Consider the following 20,137-nt stretch of genomic DNA (forward strand, 5'->3'; position numbering starts at 1 on the left):
AGTAAAAAGAAGGGTTTGGTGGGGGTCTAGGAGTTCTCCCTTTACGAAGAGGGTAGAAATGAGCATACACGTAGACAAAAAGACACGAGACACAAAGATACACAGACTCTCGGAAATCCTTAGTGAGGAACAGGCACTTAGATACTCGGTGCCAGAGACACGCTCCTCCCCACCCCAAAGTTAACAGACCCATTAGGACATACTGAGGCATACTTGGCCACAAATAAGAAAGACACTGAAATTCAGACACATATAGTAACAGACGCGAAAAACTATATAGATACAAACATATTTACAAACATATGAAAGGCAGATATTCACCAGCAATAGCAATAAACTAGAGTAACACAGATTACAAAGAGTAAACACCGAGACACACAGAGTACAGCAGGTACTCACAGACTGACTCAAATGTTCAGATTCATATAGAAACACAGGCACAGAACACCTCCAGTCATCACGGGCCCACAAAGGGATTCCTGCCAAGACAAACCCACTGTGCTTTGCACGCATCGAGGGCCCCGTTCCTGGGTGGATCCGGCAGCACATGGAGAAACCATTGGCAGCGCCCGGACGCCCCCCGGTGGCGCCTCCTGAGAACCGAGGACAGTTCAATCCGGGCCACAAACTTTTTTAGAACAAATCCTTGTGGGAAGCTGGGAGGAGAGAGGAAGTCGGACGTGGGCGAGGGGCGGGGTGTCTGGACTGGAACCTCCGGGCCCACGTGAGTGTCTGCCCCGTTTCTGAGTGGGTGCTGTGTGTCGAGGCTGCCGTGTCAGCTTGTAGCGTAACTGTCCTTTGTCTTTATCATTTGATGCCGCCTGCCTGTGCGGACCTTAGTGGCCACATCGGCGCTGCAGTTTGGTGTATTATCCCCTTAACTGATGCATCTGACCTGACTCACGGCCATTTGTTTGTGTTGCGTGTTTTTGTCTAAGTAGAGGCGGTGTGTGTTTTTTGTGGGCTTACGGTATGGCCCAGCGGGCAGCGGGCGTTTGCATTGTGTATCCCGATTGTGTCTCTTACAGAAGTTTCGTGGCTTTTGAGTTAGAGGCGACAGGTGGTACAGCGGTAGACATTGCGAAACTCTGTGGCGTTTGCATTTGTGGCGTTAGGCTGAACTACGAACCTGTGTGTTTGAACTTGTCAGTACAGACGCCAAACAGCCAGAACTCTGAACAGCGGTTTATTTAGAGGATTTGGGGTAGAGACCCGCGAACTTCTGGAGGTCGTCCCGGAAGGGAAGGCTCTATGGTCACGTGCAGAGCGCCCAGTCCACGTAAGATACGAACCATAGAGAAAGACGGCGGCGAAGCTATGATCGTGGGAAGAGGCGCCCCTTTGAGATGAACTATCAAAGGGAAGAGGGTGCGGTTTCCTTTACAACTTTTCTCCCGTTGTCATCTTAGCCTCTATCTTCAAACCTTCGGTACTCTCTGAAATCAAAAGGTTCCTTTCCATAAAGGTAACTGAGTTTCTTCCAGATTAAGGATAATTTATCTACTTTATATCGTCGCCCTCCCTTTACAGCGACGTTTCTGAGGCCGTCCGCTGAAGAACCGCCAATCTGGTTAGCTTTTCCTAAAGCGATTCAACTGTACTAGCTTTAGTGAGATAAAACAATAATTGCGATTGGTGGGCAGATTGTTTTGAAACCGCCCTAACGGCAGGGGGCGGGTCCTTCGGGAATTCATCTTTCCGGTTTCTTAAAGAAGACAGTGAAAGGAGGTGGGGGAGTTGGTCGGCCGACCCTCCATTTGATTGGTTCTAGTGGTTTTACCCGCTTGGACTCCTCTAGGGGCGGGAGATCTAGACCAATCAGGGTATGTGTTACAGGAGACCCCAGTTTGATGAAAGGACCGCGCAGGAAAGGCCGAGAGTGTTTGGGAGGGGGGCGGGACGGGGTTCATTCTGAAATCCCATCGCTGATTGGGCCAAGTCTTTACTCCTTTTTCTTCATTTGACCCTACGGGAGCGGGCGCGCGGGCGCTACCCAATCACCACGTGCTCCGCCTCCCGACTTTTCCCGCCCTCCGCCCCGGCGGCGGCAGCGACGTAGGCCAACGCTTCCTCCCTGGCTGCTCCTGAGCCCTTTCATTTCTGTTCTTTTGAAAGCTGCGCTCTGATTGGCTGACTCTCCAGGCCCGCGCCCGTTGCCTCCACGCGGTGGCCAATTGGCACCCGTGTTGCATCGTATGGGACCACGGAGGAGGGGGAGGCGGCGGCGGCGGCCATTTTGAGCCGCCGCCGCCATTGGAGCGGGCCCCCCCCCCCTTTCCCCCTTCGCCTCCTGACAGGAAAGGTTTAAGGGGGACAGAGCCCTGGGAGGCCGGGCCGGGCTCGGGGGCCGCCCCGGGGGCCCGGGCCATGGATGTGCGCCGTCTGAAGGTGAACGAACTTCGCGAGGAGCTGCAGCGCCGCGGCCTGGACACTCGCGGCCTCAAGGCCGAGCTTGCTGAGCGGCTGCAGGCGGCGCTGGAGGCCGAGGAGCCCGACGACGAGCGGGAGCTCGAGGCCGACGACGAACCGGGGCGACCCGGGCACAACAACGAGGAGGTCGAGACCGAGGGGGGCTCCGAGCTGGAGGGGACCGCGCAGCCACCGCCGTCCGGGCTGCAGCCGCACCCGGAGCCTGGCGGCTACTCGGGGCCGGACGGACATTGTGAGAGTGCGCGGGGCGGGGGTCGGGGAGCCCGGAGTCCGGGCCGAGGAAGGGCTGTGGGACGCTGAGTCCGGCGCCTAAGGTCGGGGAGATGGCCTGAGGATTGGGGGATCCCGCTACCCGTCGCTGAAAAGGATCTAGGGCCGTGGGCCTCGGGACGACTGGAGGGTGGACCCTGGCATTCGAGGCAGGGGAGATACTGGAGTGGGGGCTCTGGGTTTCGGAGATGAGGACGGTCCGGGGGTGTAGAGGATTCCGGGAGCCTATTGCTCGGAGACCGGAAGCCGTGGCTTCTGGAGCCGAAGAGTCGGAAGAACAAGAGGCTTTCTAATCGGGGGCTGAGGAGGGTCTTGGGAATGACGATTTCAGGGTTTGTAGCTGAGTGGGCTTGAGGTGGGCTTGAGGGCTCTGCTAAACCCAGCGTATAGGCTTGGCTTCGGGAGCAGTGTTTTTAGGGCTGGGAGAGTTTTGAGACTAGAGGATCTTGGAGTTTGGTGCTGGGTGGGGTATGGGGAATTCTGTTTGGTACTGGGATGGCTTGGTGAGGTGGAAGTGCTGGTGTCTGGCCAGAGGGGGATCTGATGGACTGAGTGCTCTGGTATTTGGCTAGTGAGCATTTAGGGAATGTGGGAGACTGCCATGTTTTGGACTGTGAGGGACCCACCTCTGAGGATGACCTGGGGGACTCTCAGATCCAGGGCTGGAAGGCCAACGTTGAGGCAGGGCCAACTTGGGCATTTGATGCTGGGAAATCTGGGGACCTTCTGGTTGACTTCCAGAGGAGGTTTAGGGAACCCTAGTCACTGGAGGCAGGCAGGGGAGGGAAGGATGCTTCACTGGGTAGGGAACCTAGAAGTCTTGAGCTGGGTGGGTTCTGAGGGCTGCTGCTGAATGGTCTTGGACTAACAGTGTGGAGTGTTTGAAGAACAGAGGTAGCTGGGGGTGGGGTGGGGCAGGTAGCAAATTGGTGGAGTTTGAGGTTGTGGAGTATCTGGGGGACAGAGGATCCTTGTGTCCAGTACAGGAATGTATATGTGGTCTAACAAATATGGGAGAGGGGAGAGTATAGAATGGAAAGAGAAAGAAAACCTGTTGACTTGGCTAGGAGCCTCAGGATGGAGTGAGGGGAGTTTCTGAGGCTGAGTGTCTCCTCCTCGAGAAGGCTCCTTGGTCCCCAGAAACAGTTACTTGTGTGCCCAGGGATTGGGGGTCTCAGGGTGTAGTAGGGAACTGCAGCAAGAGCCAGAGGGTATGACTAACAATAAGAGGATATAGTGTAGATCTATGATTGTCTGGAGAGAGAAGACCCTGGTATGGAAAGGAGGAAATCTGGAGTTAGAAAAGCATGGTTTTCTAGCCAGACTGGGGATTGGAGATTGGAGAAGTTTGGGAGTAAGTAGAAAAGACTCCGGCATCCAGCGTTTGTGGTATTTCTCTGAAAAGAGGGTGCTATGGGGTTAAGAGAACGAGGAGAGCAAGGGGGTGAGAGAAGAGACAAGAAATTGAGTTGGCATTGGGTGCTTACTGACTCATTCATGAGAGGTGGGATGTCCTGGAGTATAGATTTGCAGTGGGGACAGCCTAGAAGGATTGTCCAGGGCCCATGTGCCCGTGCTGGGAAGAAAACTTCCCCTTGCAGAGACCTGTGAAGGGAGGAGCAGTGGCCCAGTGTGCAGGTGTGGCAGGAATGCCTGGGAGGAAGGCCCAGTGACCAGAGGTGCCTCAGAAGAGGGCATGTTAGATGGATTTTGTTTTAAAGATGGCTTTATGACTTGGGCAAGTCAGTTTACCTCCAAGTGGTTTCCTTGTGTGCACAACAGGGATAATAATAGTGCCCCCCAGCATTGTTATGAATGAGGTCACATGTGTAGGGAGCTTAGCACTGGGCCTGCCTATAATTAGGAGGCACATGTTTTAGAGTGGAGAAGGACCCCAGGATCATGGCTTGTCCGGGTGAGGCTTCCTCTGTGGGCACAAGGGAAATTCTTGAGAAGAGAGATGTGAATATGTGTGGAAAGAAGAGCACTGTGCTTGGAGCCTAGAAGAAACCGAATGGTTTGAAAAGCCCTTCTTGTGTTCCAGTTAAGGATTTCTTCCTTTTTCCCTTTACCCCTGCAACAAACTCCTTTGAGCCCCCTTCATGCCCCGCTGCAACCCTTCCTTCGAGCTCTGATAAACAGGGCTTTAGCAAACCACGTGATCTGTTACTTTCCTCCCTTTGGGCTGCACCTGGTTTATGCCCAGATGTATTTGTCCTCTGAGAAAGGATCCAGTCAGTTAGCAAGTGGCAGAAGAGTCTCTCCTTCCCTGTGGTTCTGCCAGTCCTGGCACAGCCACTAGTAGGGCCCTAGAGGCACCTAGCAGAGCTTGCCCCTCGGGTGGAAAGCCTACTTGCTGCTCATCCTGGGTTTCCAGACTTCTCTCTGGCTTTGGCTGCAAGGGTCTTGAGTTTGCTACTCTTGTTTTAGTCTCACCTCTGAGCTTTCACATGTTATTCCAACCCCAGAAATGTTTTCTCTGTTGTCATCACTGAGCTCTCACCGATGTATCCTTGAATCAAGGCTTCTCTGTTACTTTCTGGGCCCTGTCTTAATTTCTTCGTAGACCTGAACACAATTAGAATTTGCTTTTTGTGTATAAGTACTTGTTTAATGTATGTCCGTTTCACTAACCTGAAGGCTTCAGTAGGGCAAGCTTATTCTTATCTGTACCCCAGGGTCTGGTGTGTAGTATGCGCTCTGTAGATAGTTAATATTATTCTTATAAGAATAAGCTTCTATTCTTAGTCTTATTCCATAAGATATCTTCTTAGGACCCTTCCCACCTAGCTCCAGATATTTCAGGACATACTCCCTAATGAGTCTAAAGGCCACTGTTAGGACTTCTGTTTTCTTAACAGTTCTTTCCTTCTCCCTCCCCCCACCCCCCATTTACCCTTCAACTGGGTTGGATACCCTTTATCTTTTTTTTTTTTTTTTTTTAAGATTTTATTTATTTACTTGACAGAGAGAAAACACAAGCAGGGGGAGCAGCAGGCAGAGGGCGAAGCAAAGCAGGCTCCCTGCTGAGCAAGGAGCCCAATGTGGGACTGATCCCACGACCCTAGGATCATGACCTGAGCCAAAGGCAAACACTTAGCTGACTGAGCCACACAGGCATCCCTGGATACCCTTTATCTTTGCAGCTATTGTGGGATGGAAGAAATTCGTTAAGAGGGTTGATTGTCCAAATGGGAGTGAATTGGGCCAGGCAGAGGACTGATTTGTTCTCTGAGCAGTTTTTAAGGTTGTGCCCTAAAGCCAACTCCCTACGCATTACGCTGTGTCCTCTGAGGACGGCCAGACTGGTGGATTTTAAACTGCTGCATGGAGTCCCAGGTTTCTGTAGAGTTACCCCAGCCCTGGAGTGGGGACTTCCAGGGTAAGGTCAAGCTGGATACCTTCTCTGACCCTCCCATCTCCTCACTTTAACCAGAGCAGTTGTACTTCAGTTGGTTTTCTTTGTGGGATTCTGTACAACCCAGTCACAGACACAGCACCAACCACTTGAGGTACAAGAGGGCATGTCCTCAGGCAGCTGGGGCCAGTGACTGCCCAGATAGGTTTCCATCTGAAGGTGTTGTCACACCTTTCAGCCTTTGGCAGACTGTTCCCAGTGGGGGTGACATTGTGGAACACCAAAAAACCACCTCCGGTCCCAAGAAGCACCCTTCTAACTGGCCATTTTTTGTTTTAAGATGTCATGGACAATATTACCAGGCAAAACCAATTCTATGAGAGCCAGGTCATCAAGCAAGAGAACGAGTCTGGCTACGAGAGGAGACCGCTGGAAATGGAGCAGCAGCAGGCCTATCGCCCAGGTGGGAAAGTGCACGTTATGCATCTCTTTTGAAGGAAATAGACTCTACGTGGCCCGTACCCTCTGACTTAAGCCTGTCTTCCTCTTGGGCAGTCCATTTGGGCTCTGTCACTCTGGCAAGGTTCTTCTGAAGGAGAGAACTTAATCCCGCTCCCAGGTGTTGAGAGAGGGAAGTCTTCGTGGTGTCTGTTTTCAGATGTTAGTATCAAAACCCCGGAGAGTTTAGACTCAGAGGCCAGTACTTGAGTCTTATTTAAAATCTCAGAACGTAGAATCCAGCAAGGACCTTCTAAATCTAGTCCAGTTGTTCCCATGTTCTGAAGAATATTGTTCCAGAAGGTATCATTAGGGACTTCCCAGGAAAGCGTTCCTTAGCCAAATGTATCTGAAAAATGCAGCACGTGCTATCCCACCCGTGGGAGAATCACTGTACTCAGAGCATTGAAAGCCCTGAGAAGTCCTGGACTGAAAAAAACCCTGTGTTACATTGTTTAAACCCAGAGTTTCCTAAATATGTCTTTGTAGAACAAAGTTCCCTGTATTGTCAGTTTGGGAACGACAGATGTAACTCAGCTCTCAACTCCCGTTTTGCAGACTGGGAGGTGGCTTGTCTGATGGCAGAGCTGGGGTTAGAACCCGGGAAACTGGTGCCTGGGCCACTGCTATTGGTTAATGAGGAGCATTCCCGGCCATTTGTGTCCTACTGTTTGGAAAGCAAGGTCCCACCATTGAGTAATGACAGAGCCAGGACTGCCTCCCAGTCTTGTGTTCCTTTCACTGCGTTGTGGCCCCGGTGCCTTTTCTTAGTGAATCTAGTAGATTGTATCTAATTCCATTCTTGGTTCATCCACAAAGTGAAATCCCTAGACATCTTGTGGGTGGCTCAGGATTTTCATTTTAATATAGGTTAAACTGCAGATTTGTGTCAGGCTCTGTGAGACTTGTGGGATCATTTGGCCCAAGGAGAGTGTTTTCTGTGCTGTTACCAACAGACACTTATCAGGGTGTCCCGTGAGCCCAGCTCTGTGCTGGGACCATGGAGGCTCTCTTCAGATGGGTGAGCGCAGTCCCTGCCCTGGAGGCCCAGGAGCCCCCTCTGTACGTGCCAGAGCTAGGGAGCGACCCAAGGTGGTCTTGGGTTGGGTGCTGAAAGGCGGAGATGGGGGTGATCTACAGCATAAGGCATAGACGCTGGCTCCAGTTTGCTCTCGGTTGGGTTCTTAGATTCTTGGTTCTATTCTTGAAGACTGCCGGGGACTGGGCCTTTCCCGTGGTTTACAGCATGTTATCCCATCCTGACTTTGTATTTGCGGTGTGACTTAATAAGGCCATCACACCTATAGGCTGGGTTAAGTGCAGCCCCTCCCCCTGCCCGGGGTGATTCTGGGCTTTGTGGAAGAGTGATGGAAGCCAGTGGAGTTAGCTGTGGGACCACAGTGTCCTGTTGAATTGACTGCCCCCCCCTTGCCAGACTAAAGAAGCTTTGTAAGAACTGAGGTGGAGAGATTCTCTGGGAGGAGAAATTGGGAGAATGTTGAATCATGGGATCTCAGTTTAAAGGGATCTGAGAAATTTTCTAGGGCTCTTTCCCACTTGGTGCAAAGTAGCCAGAGGCAGCCATTCTGCCTTTGGGTGGCCTTTAAGAGAGCTTGCCTTTATTCAGTGCTGAAGTCCCCTCTCCCTCCCCCTGAGGTCTGAGAGTTATCTGACTGACATCTGTCACCTCATCAACTGCCAGTGCTGCTGTGCCTGGCTGGCCATCTCCGGCCTCCCTTTACCCTGGCCCTGTTCTCTAGTACAGCCTTCTAGGCTCCCTTGGCAGGCTTCCGTTGAACCCAGCAAGCCGCCTGTGCCCAGCCCATCATCACTGTAGTCAGGGTCCTGCGAACCTCTCCTGAAATAAAGGGGACCAGGAAAGCGATAGCTAGGGAGTTTCCAAGTGTCCTGACCGCCTGGATTTGTCCTGACAGTAGAAGTGAAGACAGAGATGAAGCAAGAACCACCTGCCAGCTTCCTCCCGCCCGAAGCATCTCAACTCAAGCCAGACAGACAGCAATTCCAGAGTCGCAAGAGGCCTTATGAAGAAAACCGGGGACGGGGGTACTTCGAGCACCGAGAGGATAGGAGGTGGGTGTGTGAGGTGATAGTCACCCCTTTCCCAGTAGGTTTCTGTGTCCGTGGCCTGGTGCCTGTTGGGACCTTTGTAGTAACCAAGGGGGCAGAGCTCTCCCTGCCCTTACACACTTGCTCAGCCCTCCCTGCACTCACTGCCAGATTCAGCTTTGCTAAACTTTTGCTCCTTCCCTTACCTCCTCCCTTCTCATTACCTGCAGGATAAAGTCCAAACACTTTGCCTTTCACATGTGAGGTGCCATCCTGCCTTTTCAGTCCTTTGCCTCACTGCTCTGTTGTCCTGAGTGGTGTCCTTTTCTTCATGGCTGCTTAATATCCCTTGATGGAAAGGTTTATTTCCTGACCCTTTTCCCAAACGCACCCTTCCATCTGTCTACTCGTTTATTCATTGTCACACTCATGCTACTTTCACTAGGTGCCTGCCTTTGGGCTGGACACTGGGGACATGGATGATTTGGACAGTGGGTTTTGCCTTTTTTTGGTCCCAGTGTAGGGCCTGAGACAGACATATAAGTAAGCCACAGCCTAGTGGGGCCAGTAGTCAGGGTGCGTGTGAGTGTCAGGAGATTAGTGGAGGGCGTGGCCTCTCTACCCTGGTCATTTTCCTTTCCTGATAAGCCCTCCCCATCCATCTGCCCAGCCCCAATCCTGCCCTCCCTTCCTTCAGCTTCTACGTGAAGTTTCACAGAACTAGGAATGACCATTCCTTCTCTACCCGTCTAGACTAGTTGTCTGACACATTTTATTTCCTACTTGGTGGAGTCTATCCTCTCACTGGCTTATGACTCTCTGAGACAGGGCCTGGGTCTCTTGGCTGTGACTGAAGCTAGGATGTGGAACTACCTCTCATGAGTTTTTCCCAGTGCCTCCTGCAGACCAGATCTGGGCTTAAGCTGCCTGCCTGTGGAGAGCGGAGGAGGAGTACTTGCTCTGATTGGATGCTGGCAGGGAAAGCTTTCTAGGATGGACTTACTGTGTGATGCACTCCTTCGTACAGGGCTCTGTGCTGGCCCTAGATTGGCAGTGCCGGCAGGGCGCTCACGAGAGCGAAGCCTCCAAGGTGGGGCCTTGGGTACTTGATCTGGGCACATGGTGGACAAGGGTCCAATGTTCCAGGCAGGACCTTGGGCATTGGACCCCATCCTTCTGCGTCTCTCCTTTATTCCAATAAGTTGGAAATGAGCAGTATTTTAACGTTAGTCCTATTTTGGTGTTTTGGTAGGAGATGAGTCTCATTCATAATTTAGGACACTTTACAGAAAGAGACTGAAAAAATGGGTCATTTCAAACACTTGCAGATGTAGAGTCTTAGGAAGATGTGGAGAGATTGTGATGACTGGGTTTGATATTCCCCTTCCTGGCCCAGGCCCCTGTGGACTACTGTGTCCTCCCATCAGTAACAGAGGCCAGTATGGAGGCAGCTCTCAACACGTACAGGGCGTGGCTCAGAATCTTGGGGTGTGAGAGGAGAGTCGTCCATGAACAAGCTAGCTAAATGATTCTGCTGGCCCTCTTGAGCAGAGGGTGCTCTCTCTAGTCCCCAGCCCCACTTTAGGAGTTAACAGTCATTGTGCTCGTGGCAAGGGTATAGGGTGGCTGAGTGCTTTTGTTAACCTCTGTGGGAAGAAACCGAAATCCAGGAAGCAATCTGGAGGCCACTTGTAAATTCCAACAGAACCTTCATTTCCCTCCTTCTGTGCTCATCCAACCATTCTCATGGGACTTAACTCCTTTTCCTGACAGGGGCCGCTCTCCTCAACCTCCTGCTGAAGAGGATGAAGATGACTTTGACGACACTCTTGTTGCCATCGACACATGTGAGTCCTTGGGGTGCCTGATTCTGTTTTGCAGTCAGTATTGGGAAACTGGGACGTGAGAAACCAGGCTTTGGAGCGAGGGTGCTGGTTCAGAGGCCATAGGTCTCCCATCTCTGCTTGGGATCCTGGGCAGGTCATTCTGCTTCTCTCACCTTCTCTTCAGGGAGATACAATCCTGCCCTGATACCTCAGAGAACTTTCAGTAACACTCCTCAGAATGGGTACGAGGGCAGTTTGGAAAACCCCCGAACACCCAGGGGGTTGTCATCTAATCAAGTAGGGAATCTGAGTGCGGCTGGGGAAACTTAACTCTTTGACGACCAGTCCCCCGGTTTCCATCTACTGCTCACGTTCCTGGTGAAACTAATGCCACCTTGTCCTCTGAGGCATTAGCCTGGCCTGCCCTGCTCTCCGTCCTCCAGTTTCTTTCCACTGGATAAGTGACTTCCCCTTGACTGTGCATCTGAACCCTAGGGTAGTGGCGATAAAAGCTCCTGCCCCTCCCCAGACAGAATCTCAGTGGTGGAACCTGGGAATCTGACTTTAAATGAAGCCAGATCAGTGTGAGAACACTGTGCTTTTCAACAGAGGAGAAACTTAACAGCAATTCACGTGTTTCTTTACTTAGCTCAAGTTTATAGAGCAGTGGCTACATAACCGAGAGAAAGGTCTCGTATATAGTCCCTTCTGTCACAGGATCTCGAAGCCCGTGTACCCAGAGTAAAGGTATAGGGTGGCAGTGGTCAGTGAAGTGGTGGCCGATCAAATGCCAAATGTACAGACCACAATTCTCAGCCTTTAAAGAAAAGATGGGGTGGTCAGGGAAGACTTTCTTGGAGGCCTGACTGGCTCCTTGAAGACTGGGAAGAGTCGGAGCTCCAGCAGGAGAGTCCAAGGCCCACAGAGGAGATGGGAGCCTGCGGTGCACCTGGACGGTGGTGCCTGAGTGACAAGTGTGGGTCCAGCTCGGATGTTTGTGCAGTTGTTGGCAGCAGGAGTCTGGCTCCCGAACTGACAGTTAGCACAGGGAGGTGGTTAAAGTGTATGGCTGTGGGATACGCCTTTTTTTAAATGCGAAGTCCCTTGAACATCATGAGATACGGATCCTTTCCCTATCAAATGTACGTTCACATAAAGTACATTTGTGTACAATTTCTGGGGGTTCCTCTGATCAGCATCCTTGGACCCCAGCCAGGTGGAGAGCCCAGTTCCTATGTGTGGTGGCTGCTTTGATCCTGGATGGGCCAGTTTGCAGTCGTCTGGAGCCTTGCTACTCAACGGGAGAATGGCTAGCCAGTGTGGCTGGTTTCTCATGAACCTGCCCTCACGATGTGTCTGCTAGTGTACTCCTGGTTAACACTCTTGGAGGACTTACCTTTGCCTGTCCCTCTCTTGGGTCCTTAAAATATCAGCCAACTCCCGGCTTTTTCCTCCACAGATAACTGCGATCTCCACTTCAAGGTGGCCCGAGACCGGAGTAGTGGCTACCCTCTCACAATTGAGGGCTTTGCCTATCTGTGGTCAGGAGCCCGTGCCAGCTACGGAGTCAGAAGGGGCCGTGTGTGCTTCGAGATGAAGGTGAGTGGGAGCAGTTGAGGATTAGGAACAGAAAGCAGGTCCATCCTTTGGCATGAGCCTGTCATCAGCTACTTCGGTCAGAGCCACAGTTGCAAAAGAGATTGATTGAACATAGATCGTGTGTGTCCAAGCAAAAAAAGCATGGTGGACTCTGGAGAATCATGCCATTGCTAAACATCCTGTCAGGAAAGCAAGCCAACCATACATTGCCTCATCAAGCTGATTTTTCCTTTGGTGGGTTTTTTTTTATCCTTCAGTGGGATTTGACCCAGGTATTACACAGCCAACGTCATTAGGGATAACATGTTTGTAGAACTGGGAAAAGAAGTTGTTTGGGGGGCGCCTGGGTGGCACAGCGGTTAAAGCGTCTGCCTTCGGCTCAGGGCGTGATCCCGGTGTTCTGGGATCGAGCCCCACATCAGGCTCCTCCACTATGGGCCTGCTTCTTCCTCTCCCACTCCTCCTGCTTGTGTTCCCTCTCTCGCTGGCTGTCTCTATCTCTGTCAAATAAATAAATAAACTCTTTAAAAAAAAAAAAAAAAGAAGTTGTTTGGAAGAAAAATGAGCTAGGAAGAATGGAAGTGGACCCTGCTAGTTAAAGAGAGGCCAGAAGGAGAGTCCGTGTCAGGTTATGTTTAGGAAGACAACACATTCTCGTATTCAATGAAAATTCAGATGGCACAGAAGAGTGTAGGGTAAAAAAAGCAGAAGTTAGACTTAAACCCTCCCAGTCCCCGTTCTACTCTCCAGACATAACACATGTTAACAATTTCTTGCATGTCCCTTGTAGATCCAAACTTATTTATTACCGCTAGTATTTACAGAACCGTTCACACGCACTAGATACAGTACCAGGCTCTTTACGTGGACATTTCCGTTAATCCCCATCTTGAAATAGGCACTGTTCTCCCCATTTTTTAGAGGAGCAACCTGACCAAGAGTTGGTTTTTGTTTTTTTGTGTTTTTTTTTTTGACAGCGAGAGAGGGAACACAAGCAAGGGGAGTGGGAGAGAGAGAAGCAGGCTCTCTGCTGAGCAGGGAGCCCGATGCGGGGCTCAATCCCAGGACCCTGGTATCATGACCTGAGCCAAAGGCAGATGCTGAATGACTGAGCCATCCGGGCGCCCCATGGGGTTATCATTTTTTGATTGACTAAGTCTGTTGGTTGTGAGCTGCACATTGTTCTGTGTGCCACTCAGAAACTCTCTCAATTAAATTGCCAGGGTGCTTTCTTACCACATCAGTTGATTTGGACACATCAAAATGTGGGAAATGTGCATCCAAAAGTCAACAAAATAGGTTAACTTTACAGAAGCACCAACTAATACAGATAGGTGTGGTTGCTAGGCAGTCCAACCTGTCGGGTAAGTCAGAAGGCGTGGTTCATTCTTTCTGCTTCTTGTACTTAGTACCGTGTCTTGCACAACAAGTTCCGTCCCCGTACCTCAGCCATGCTTCACGCTCTGGCTCCTTCATCTATTCTGTGGCGTGGTTGTGCCGTTATGTGGCAGTGCCTTTTTTTTTTTTTTGTCAGTACCTTACTGATGGTTTGGTGGGGGGAGTTTTTCGTATAAACGGTGTCACATTGAGAGAGAGAGAGAGAGAGAGAGAGTGTGTGTGTGTGTGTGTGTGTGTGTGTGTGTGTGGTGTGGTCACACATACACCTATGGGTGCATTTGCAGAGTAAACTGGAAGTTGAATTGCTGGGTTATAGAGCGTATGCATTTGCAGTTTTGGTAGGGGTTGCTAAATTGCTAATTAGCTAAATTAGCTAAATTGTTAATTGCCCAAAGACATGGTGCCAATTTATCCTTCTACACTAAGTAGGAGAGTCCCCGTTTCTCCTGAAGCATGTTAAAATTAAAAAATAACTATATTTTGAAATGCCTGTTTCTATGGCCCTGTACTTTCCTAAGCCCTTCAGAGGCCCTGGGTTCAGTGCCACAGGCCCTTCCGAGTGGCTTCAACACCTTGTCCCCAGCAACAAGAGCCACTGCTGATTTGTAATGCCTGCATGCTGCCCAAGCCTCCGAGCATCAGTTCTGAGCCCTCTTATTTTTTGTCCCCAGATCAATGAGGAAATCTCCGTGAAGCACCTTCCTTCCACAGAGCCCGACCCGCACGTCGTCCGTATCGGCTGGTCCCTGGACTCCTGCAGCACGCAGCTGGGTAAGGGGAGGGCAGCCTAGCAGGCCAGATACTAGAGCAGCTGCCTCTGTCCCTGGGTTCTCAAGCTTCCTAAGCTTCTCTTCCCAGCGTGGGACTCAGAACACAACTAGCCCAGGGTGGAACACCTCCTGCCTGTCTTCAGGTGTATAAGACTCAACTGGAAGGACCACAATCATCTTAATTTTTCTATGAAAAATTTATTCTCATCTTTTAGGAGAGGGTCCACAGTTCTCTTTAGAAGGCTGATCCCTTTCTTTAAAAAGATCAGTTGTCTTCTGTCCTCAAATCATGCTGAAATAAGTTCCTTCAGCCCGTTCAGTTCGGCCTGGAGTTCTCTGTCCAGAGCCAAACCCAGAGTAAAGGGGGGAGCAGGGAGCAGGGGGCTGGTTGGCAGAGAGAGGCAGGGGCTGCCCATTGAAAGTTTTGAATGTTCAACAGGCCTCAGGTGACATCCTGGCCCCAAGTGACTGATTGCAATGACCATTGCTGAGACCTTTTGCTTTGGTCATACAAACATTCTGATGATGAAAAAGTGTACTCTTTGTAACAGTTCAGGCCATATGGAGAGGGGGGAATGAACATCCTCCCAAACTTGTGAGATAACCCATGTTAACATTTTTATCTACGGTCTTCTGGACAGTTCTTTTGTCTCTGTATATCTCAAACTGGGTCACACTATGCGTACTATCTTGTAGCCGGTTTCTTTTTCCTACTTAATAGATGCTAGGCATATTTTTATAAATAAGGAGAGCTGTTTGATCACTGCACAATTTTCCATTTTATAGTAATGTCACTTACTTGTGTTTTGTGGATCATGTAAGTTGATTGCAATTTTTTACAGTTAAACTTGTGAGCTATCATTGTGTGTAGTGATCTGACCACTTAAGACTGACCCTTAAAGTCTTGACCCTAGGTCAAGAGTGTACAGTTGCATTTGGATAGATATTCACACTTCTTATTTCAGATGCCTGTGTCCTCTTCATTTCTCTCTGTCTCAGTTTTTGGGTGTAAGTGGTGGGTAGTTGATACAGGTAAAGATTAAAAGCCCAGAGCGGTCAGATGTCCGGGGCCAGCAGCTGGTATGTAGAAGCACTGGGCCTGGAATTCGTGCCTGTCAGCGCCTGCTTTTCTGGCAGGATATTCCTTGGGTTCCTGGCCAAGGATCTCCATACACCCTAGGTGTCAGGCAGGGCCTCAGGATCTCACTCCTCCCATTGCTTCAGCCCCCAGTTCTGTAGCCTGAGCAAATCCAGTGCCTTCCCTAGCATGTAAACTTCAAGGTCTCCAGGAGCAGAACCCAGATTTCTGCCCAGAACCCACTGGCACCAAAAATGGATGTCATTAGTAGACTTGACTGAATGTTGAGTGTTATGAGGAAGGTTGCGCCTCCGTGTGCAGCCCGCCTTAGTCCTAGTTCCTCTCTCCCATCCTCCCTCTCTTTCCAGATTCTCCCTCTGTTTAGTGCAGCGGTTCAGGTCAGCTCCCACTCCCAGACTTCACACCTAAACCCACCAAGCCCCCCAGAGTTCTGCATAACAAGGAACTTCCTTTCAGCAGGACATTCCTCACGTTCCCCCCCACCCTAAAGCATCTGATTAGTAAAATGGGTAAAGAAACTAATTTTTTTTTTCTTTAAAAGTGTATGGCAGCCGTAAAGGCTGTTGGGACCATGGCAAGTTTAACTGGCCTTTGCCTGCTTCTTCCATCAGGCGAAGAGCCTTTCTCCTACGGCTACGGAGGCACTGGGAAGAAGTCCACCAACAGCCGGTTTGAGAACTATGGAGACAAGTTTGCAGAGAATGACGTGATTGGCTGCTTTGCGGTGAGTGCCAGCAGCCTGTGGGAGTTGGCAGAGCCAAACGTTGGTCCTGTCAGCTGGACCTGCAGGCTTCCTAGAATACCTCTGTCCTTCATCTGCCCTGTGTCCAGCAGCTCTTGCCATAGCTCTTTGTCTCTCTTTACCGGACGGGAATGTTGGCTCTCATTTGGGGCAAGATTCTGCCATTCTACCCTCTTTCGTCTTTTGTGCAAAGCTGTCAGACGGCACCTTGGAGAGGTTTGAGGATGTCAGGTGTGCACAGCCTTCCTCCAGTCCTAGATACCAGAGGGACATTTTCCAAACACACCCAGGAATTTCTTTTCTCTTTGCTATGGAGTAGCCTGTCTGCTCTCGAAGGCAGTGCTGTTGGCTCTTGCCCCACTGTGGTATCCTCTCATCCCAAAACCTCTCCCTTCCTTCACATTGCGCTACTTGAGCCAGGCTTCCTGCAGTGCACTGTCTTCTGGAAGGGCAGGGGTGGATGCAAAGCAGAACAAGATAGAGGGTGGCTGCCCTGCAGTCCAACTTGAGTCCCTAAGAACAGGGACTGACACTTGATGGTGCTGTACACGATGGCTGCGGCTCCGGGCCAGACTCCCTGGACCCAGGTCCTGCTTGTCTGCTCACAGCCCTGGGCAGCCCCCCTGCCCGTATTTCAGCGTGCTCTCAGGGAGAGTCTGCCCCTACGTCAGAGTTGGGTGTAGGGCCATTAGGCCAGTCCATTAGAACAACGCCTGGAGCATAGCAAGTGCTCAGTAAACACTACTTTTAGGAGCTCTAGATGTAGTAAAGCGTGTCAGGAGACCTCAGGCGGGGTGGCTACCCAGGTGCTTCCTCTTGGTCTTGTTCTCCTCCCTCCCTCTTATTTGTACCCATGTACTCTTTTTTTTTCCCCTTCACTCTCATTTGAAGATGATTTCAAAACTCAAAAGCCCTAAGAAATCTCAGTCTTGCCCAGATTCTAACATTTGCCAGTCTGCTTTTACCATGTCTCAAACATTGAGGTAGCTGTGTCTGATTTGTATCTGGGCCACTGGAGAGTAGGCTGCCTACATCATGTCTTTAGGTTTTAGTCCTTCAGCCTGCATTTCCTAAGAATAAAGCTGCTGTCTTAACCACGGTACAGTTATTGAATTTAACTTGGCTATAATGCTATTATCTCCTCCACAGTCCACATTTAAATTTTGTCAGTTGTCCCAACAGTATCCTTTAGAGCAGTTTTGTTTCTGGTCCAGGATCATGGATTGCATTCTCTTGTCAGGGCTCTTTAGTTTGAAAGTTTCCCAGTCTTCTTTTGTCTTTCATGACCTCATTATCTTTTTAATAAAAGAAACATGTTTTTTTAACCAAAAATTCACATTTATGCTCTACAAACTGCTCTAAACCTTGCATTTTTTTTCCCATTTAAGTCAGTCTTGGCTGTCTTTCCTTCTTCATGCAGATAATACAGATCTAGCTCAGTTAAGAACATTTTTGAATGGTTAATGAATATATCTGGTTTCCAAAGATATCAAGAGAGGGGCGCCTGGGTGGCTCAGTTGGTTAAGCAGCTGTCTTTGGCTCAGGTCATGATCCCGGGGTCCTGGGATCGAGCCCCATGTCGGGTTCTCTGCTCAGTGGGAGCCTGCTTCTCCCTCTCCCCTGGTTTGTACTCTCTCTCTCTCTGTCACATAAATAAATAAAATCTTTAAAAAAAAACAAAACAAAGATATCAAGAGAGATAGTCAGAACGTGCACACTGCGAAGTCTCCTGCAGACCTTCCCCTCCGCTCATTGTTCACATATGCCCTCCCCACACAAGAGTCACCGGTCCTCGGGATTCCTTTATCCAAATCCAAGAAAGATGATTGTCATTTTTCTTCTTTTACACAAGAGGTAGCACAGCATACATGTTATTTCACATTGGTTTTTGCTTAATTATTTACCTTAGAGATTTTTTTCTGTCACTACCTAGAAGACTGTTCTTTCATGTAGTCTGCAGGGCTTGTGTGCACCTACCATATTCATATATTCAGTTCTCTGTTAGTGGACATTTGGTTAGTTCCTCTTCTTTTTATTTGGTGGCTACCTCGTATTCTGATGCAGGCATCAGTTTACCCTGTGTTAATTTAGCCGGTCTCCTGTTGATGGCCCGGGGAGCTGTCTGCTGGGGTGGTCGATGCTGCAGTGACAGTGTGTCCTTTTCCTGCATACCACAGTATCTTGGGGATCTTTCTGCGTTTCCACACTTGGATCTCCCCTTGCTGTAGTGTCCCCATTGGAGCACAGTTGGCAGTGCTGGGCTAAGTGATTGGCACGTCCATCTTTGCATTCTTGTGGGAATCTACCTGTAGTGTTTATTCCTGAAAGTGTACTTTCTGGATCAGAGGTGTATTTTTAAATTTCGATAGCTGCCACCAAGACCGCGCTCCAGAGAGGCTGCGGCAGTCGAACATGTCCTCAGTGTATGGCAGCATCCCCCAGACTCTGTCCCATCTGCGTGTGAGGCTCTGTGAGCGTGCGCCCATGTGGAACTATAGGCCTTGACTCCTGCTGCAACTAGATCATTCAGCCAGGAACCCCTCTACTTCCGTTTTTAAGATTCCATGTGCAGTTTCCTTTTTTCAAAGGGTGTTGTAACTTTTTAAAAGGCTTGGCGTGACAGGTTGAGGAGGTGTGAAAACCAGTGACCTGAGGGAAGCCAGGGGGAGTCCGTTTATGTTAGATCTTGAGTTCTCAACTGTCAAAAAACAGAGGACACAATGGCTGCCAGGCAACAAGAATAGTAGAACCCATTTCAGCAGACCGTAAGGAGTTTTGTGCTTGGAGACAGGACGACCGAGGAGGTGTGAGACATGAGGCTGTAAAACCGGCAAGCTCTGAGTAACACCGGGCCTGATGACTTTGAGGTTTGAGGCCCTGGACCAGCACCAGGGTGTTTTAGCAGGAGTGACAGGACTACACTTTCCTCTTGGACAGATGGCCCCATGGGTGGTGGATTTGTTAGTTGAGCGTGCTGGTTTCTGTACAATATGGTAAGTTCCCTGAGTGAAGCTGGTGGCCAAAAGGAAGGGTGACCCCCAGCATGCTCGTCTCCACGTGAAAGCAGAGGTGACCTGGGCCACTCTTGCTCAGGTGGGAATATACGGCGGGGGTCCTGCTGTAGAGACTGGGCAGGATTCACTCTGGCAGATGTTTGTGTGTCTGCCCTGCATGATCTTGACCTCTGTGGGCACTTAGAGATGAACTGGTAAGGACCGTATAGAGCTGTGTCCTGTGAGCACTGAGGACGGTGGTGAGGAAACTACTTAAGGGAAAGGGGCTCTTGCCTCTTCTTAAAGGACAAGTTCCAAGGTGGTCTTCCCATTCAAGAGGGAAAGAATACCAGGTCTTGTACTTTGTATCAGGAACCTGACCTTGTGCTTTGCTTCAGTCTGCCATCTGATCCCAAGTTTTGAGTCTCCCTTAAGTGTAAACTTTTACCCTGCACCCAGAGTGATCTTCCTGAATCGGCTTTGACCAGGCCGCCTCCCTGTTCAAACAAGTCAGGGGCTCTGCTCTGTCATCAGCATGGAGTCCAAACTGCCGAGGTGACAGCCCCTCACAATGCTGAGGGCAGGGACCATGTCTCCCCACAGTGCCTGCCATCTTGGACTTATCGGTCCCACTAACCCACTTAGTCCTCTTTGCAACATAAACTCTTGTCATGCCCCCCTCCTTGTTTGATAAGGAAACTAGATGAAACCACAAGGTCCCACAGTTAGCGAATAGTACAGCTGAAGCAGTCTGCCTTCCCAGATGGTCTTAACCACTAAGCTCCAGCTGCTCTGTAAGAACTTGGTGGCTGTCGAATGAACAAATATGCCTGGCTCTCCCGCTGCACCTGAAGTTACTTCTCCCTCATCTTTTATGCTTCAGCCAGGCTGACCCTTTGTTCTCTCACCATCGGATTTATACACAAACAGCACTTCTCTGTAGGGCTCTCTCCTCCCCCCGCAGACTTGGCTCATTTCCATGTATTGTTCAGGACTTGGCTTACCGGTCCCCTCCTCAGAGAATCTTGCTGCTGGGTAGGTACGCTTACCAAATTAGGATAGTGTCCTTGTCTGATTGCCCACCAGG

The 20,137-nt window shown here is 50.2% G+C and overlaps 1 protein-coding gene across 5 annotated transcripts in view; it reads left to right on the forward strand.

Moving 5' to 3' along the window:
• Window positions 1-20: 20 nt before the first annotated feature.
• Window positions 21-20,137, forward strand: part of HNRNPUL1 (heterogeneous nuclear ribonucleoprotein U like 1) — a 37,004-nt gene continuing 16,887 nt past the window's right edge. Inside the window, exons 1-7 of one of the 5 annotated variants that reach the window (XM_048223633.2) lie at window positions 21-724; window positions 6,399-6,521; window positions 8,494-8,647; window positions 10,397-10,470; window positions 11,909-12,048; window positions 14,118-14,217; window positions 15,927-16,039. In XM_048223633.2, the coding sequence (XP_048079590.2) occupies window positions 6,404-6,521; window positions 8,494-8,647; window positions 10,397-10,470; window positions 11,909-12,048; window positions 14,118-14,217; window positions 15,927-16,039 (699 nt within the window). In that variant the 5' untranslated portion in view covers window positions 21-724; window positions 6,399-6,403. Of the gene's footprint in view, window positions 725-2,207; window positions 2,663-6,398; window positions 6,522-8,490; window positions 8,648-10,396; window positions 10,471-11,908; window positions 12,049-14,117; window positions 14,218-15,926; window positions 16,040-20,137 lie in introns of those variants that run through there. The other 4 variants (XM_048223630.2, XM_048223629.2, XM_026482241.4 and 1 more) reach the window with 4 other exon arrangements.

The sequence above is a fragment of the Ursus arctos genome, unplaced genomic scaffold (genome assembly GCF_023065955.2).
Source record: "Ursus arctos isolate Adak ecotype North America unplaced genomic scaffold, UrsArc2.0 scaffold_19, whole genome shotgun sequence".
In the NCBI taxonomy this organism is placed as follows: domain Eukaryota; kingdom Metazoa; phylum Chordata; class Mammalia; order Carnivora; family Ursidae; genus Ursus; species Ursus arctos.